General features: G+C 45.1%; 1 protein-coding gene across 1 annotated transcript; it reads left to right on the top strand.

Annotated features, from left to right (window-relative positions):
• Nucleotides 1-390: 390 nt before the first annotated feature.
• On the top strand, nucleotides 391-1,812 carry LOC310856651 (E3 ubiquitin-protein ligase TRIM35-like; the record flags this gene model as incomplete). Its single annotated transcript, XM_083762122.1, has 1 exon — nucleotides 391-1,812. The coding sequence occupies one exon, from the start codon at nucleotides 391-393 to the stop codon at nucleotides 1,810-1,812; it is 1,422 nt and encodes a 473-aa protein (XP_083618248.1).
• Nucleotides 1,813-2,072: the final 260 nt, after the last annotated feature.

Raw genomic sequence — 2,072 nt, 5'->3', positions numbered from 1 at the left:
CTGCTGGCTTCCATTGACAATGAATAGTAGACTGCATAATTGAATCTGCCCGTGTGAACGCAACAATAGAGTGAATGTGTGTGTGGTGGTGGGGGGTAATTTGCACGTCAAAGCTCCGCCCTTTACCAGACTAAAAGTTTCACCTTCAGTTCCTCAGACCAAACAAACACACAACTTCCACTGAGAGAGAGGGAGGACAGCCTGTCTGTCTTACCACAGCTACAAGAAGGAATACTGGTTTACTGACCAAAACTTCTGCTTTGCTGACAGGAACCACCAGGATTCAGTGTGAAAGTCAATTTCAGGGAACATTGTATCTGGAGCAGGGAAGGTGACTGTCTGACTGACTGTCTGTCTTGATCAGAGTGACTGTAGCTTCATTGAGGCATTATGGCATCGCAGTCGTCTCTTTCAGAGGAGAATTTTTCCTGTGCTGTGTGTCGTGACATCTTTAAAGAGCCTGTTGTCCTGTTATGCAGCCACAGCTTCTGTAGAGCATGTCTGCATACATGGTGGAGAGAGAAGCAAATGAAGCAATGTCCAGTTTGTAAGAAGATATCTTCACTGGATCATCCACCCTGTAACCTGGCTCTGAAGAACTTGTGTGAGGCCTTCATACAGGAGAGACATCAGAGAGCTTCAAAACGTCAGAGAACTTCATCTGGGTCTGAGGTTGACTGCAGTCTGCACGCTGAGAAACTCAAGCTCTTCTGCCTGGAATGTCAACAGCCAGTGTGTGTTGTGTGTCTTCATTCTGAAAAACACACCGACCACCGTTTCAGACCCATCGGCGAAGTTGCACTGGACCACAAGGAGGAAGTCCAGAAATCATTGAAGCCTTTGCAGAAGAAACTGAAGACATTCAATGATGTTAGGAGTAAATGTGTGCAAACAGCAGAATACATTAGGTTCCAGGCCCGGCACACAAAGTGTAGAATTAAGGAGCAGTTTAAAAAGCTCCATCAGTTTCTACACGAGGAAGAGGAGACAAGCATCAGTGCACTGACGGAGGAAGAGGAGAGGAAGTGTCAGTTGATGAAAGAGAAGATCGAGGGTCTGAACAAAGACATATTAACCCTCTCACACACAATCACAGACATAGAGGAGGAGCTGAGAGCTGAACACATCTCATTCCTACAGAACTACAAGACAACAATGGAAAGAGTCCAGTTCACACTGCAGGACCCACAGCTGGTCTCGGGGGCACTGATAGACGTGGCCAAACACCTGGGCAACCTGACCTTCAGAGTCTGGGACAAGATGAAAGACATGGTGTCCTACACTCCCGTCATTCTGGACCCCAACACTGCCAAACCAGGACACGTCCTGTCTGATGATCTGACCAGTGTGAGAACTGAAATGCGCTGGGTTCCTGACAACCCCGAGAGGTTTGACCACTTGGACATTGTCCTGGGTTCTGAGGGCTTTAACTCAGGGACTCACAGCTGGGATGTTGATGTTGGAGACAGTAAACGCTGGTCACTGGGTGTGTTAGCACACTCTTTTCAGAGGCAGGGAACTACAGGGGGTCCATTCTGGAGAATAAACTCTGGTTCATCCTCAATGGCCTCCTCACCAGAGTCAAACACTACACTCTTTTGGAAGCAGATTCCTCGTAGGATCAGAGTCCAGCTAGACTGGAACAGAGGAATACTGGCATTCTCTGATCCTGATATTGACACACACATACACACCTTCACACACACTTTCACCGAGACAGTCTTTCCATTCATTAGCGCAACCACTACTATGAAGATGTTACCAGGGAAGGTCAAAGTCTGGAACAATGATGCTGATGATGATCATGATTGATGACTAGACTATAGAAAAATGTATTGGTTTATAGTGAGGTAGTTGGATTTTCATGATTCTAGCCTATTTTGTAATTGAAGTGTGTGTTCTTTGGCATGTAAGATTTGACTAAAACAGTGGTCTAGTTATTTTGTATGAAGGACGAGCATCTACTTCCTCATAAAATATAATCACTATCATTTTTGCATCAATCTCAAGGTTTTATTGAACCATTTAAATATCTTATCATGCTAGAAAATAATGAAGCAATACAATTGATT

This window comes from Protomyctophum parallelum, assembly GCF_964188405.1.
Source record: "Protomyctophum parallelum genome assembly, chromosome: 3".
Lineage (NCBI taxonomy): Eukaryota > Metazoa > Chordata > Actinopteri > Myctophiformes > Myctophidae > Protomyctophum > Protomyctophum parallelum.
The sequence above is the reverse complement of the archived record's forward strand: the minus strand, read 5'-3'. Positions and strand labels throughout refer to the sequence as shown.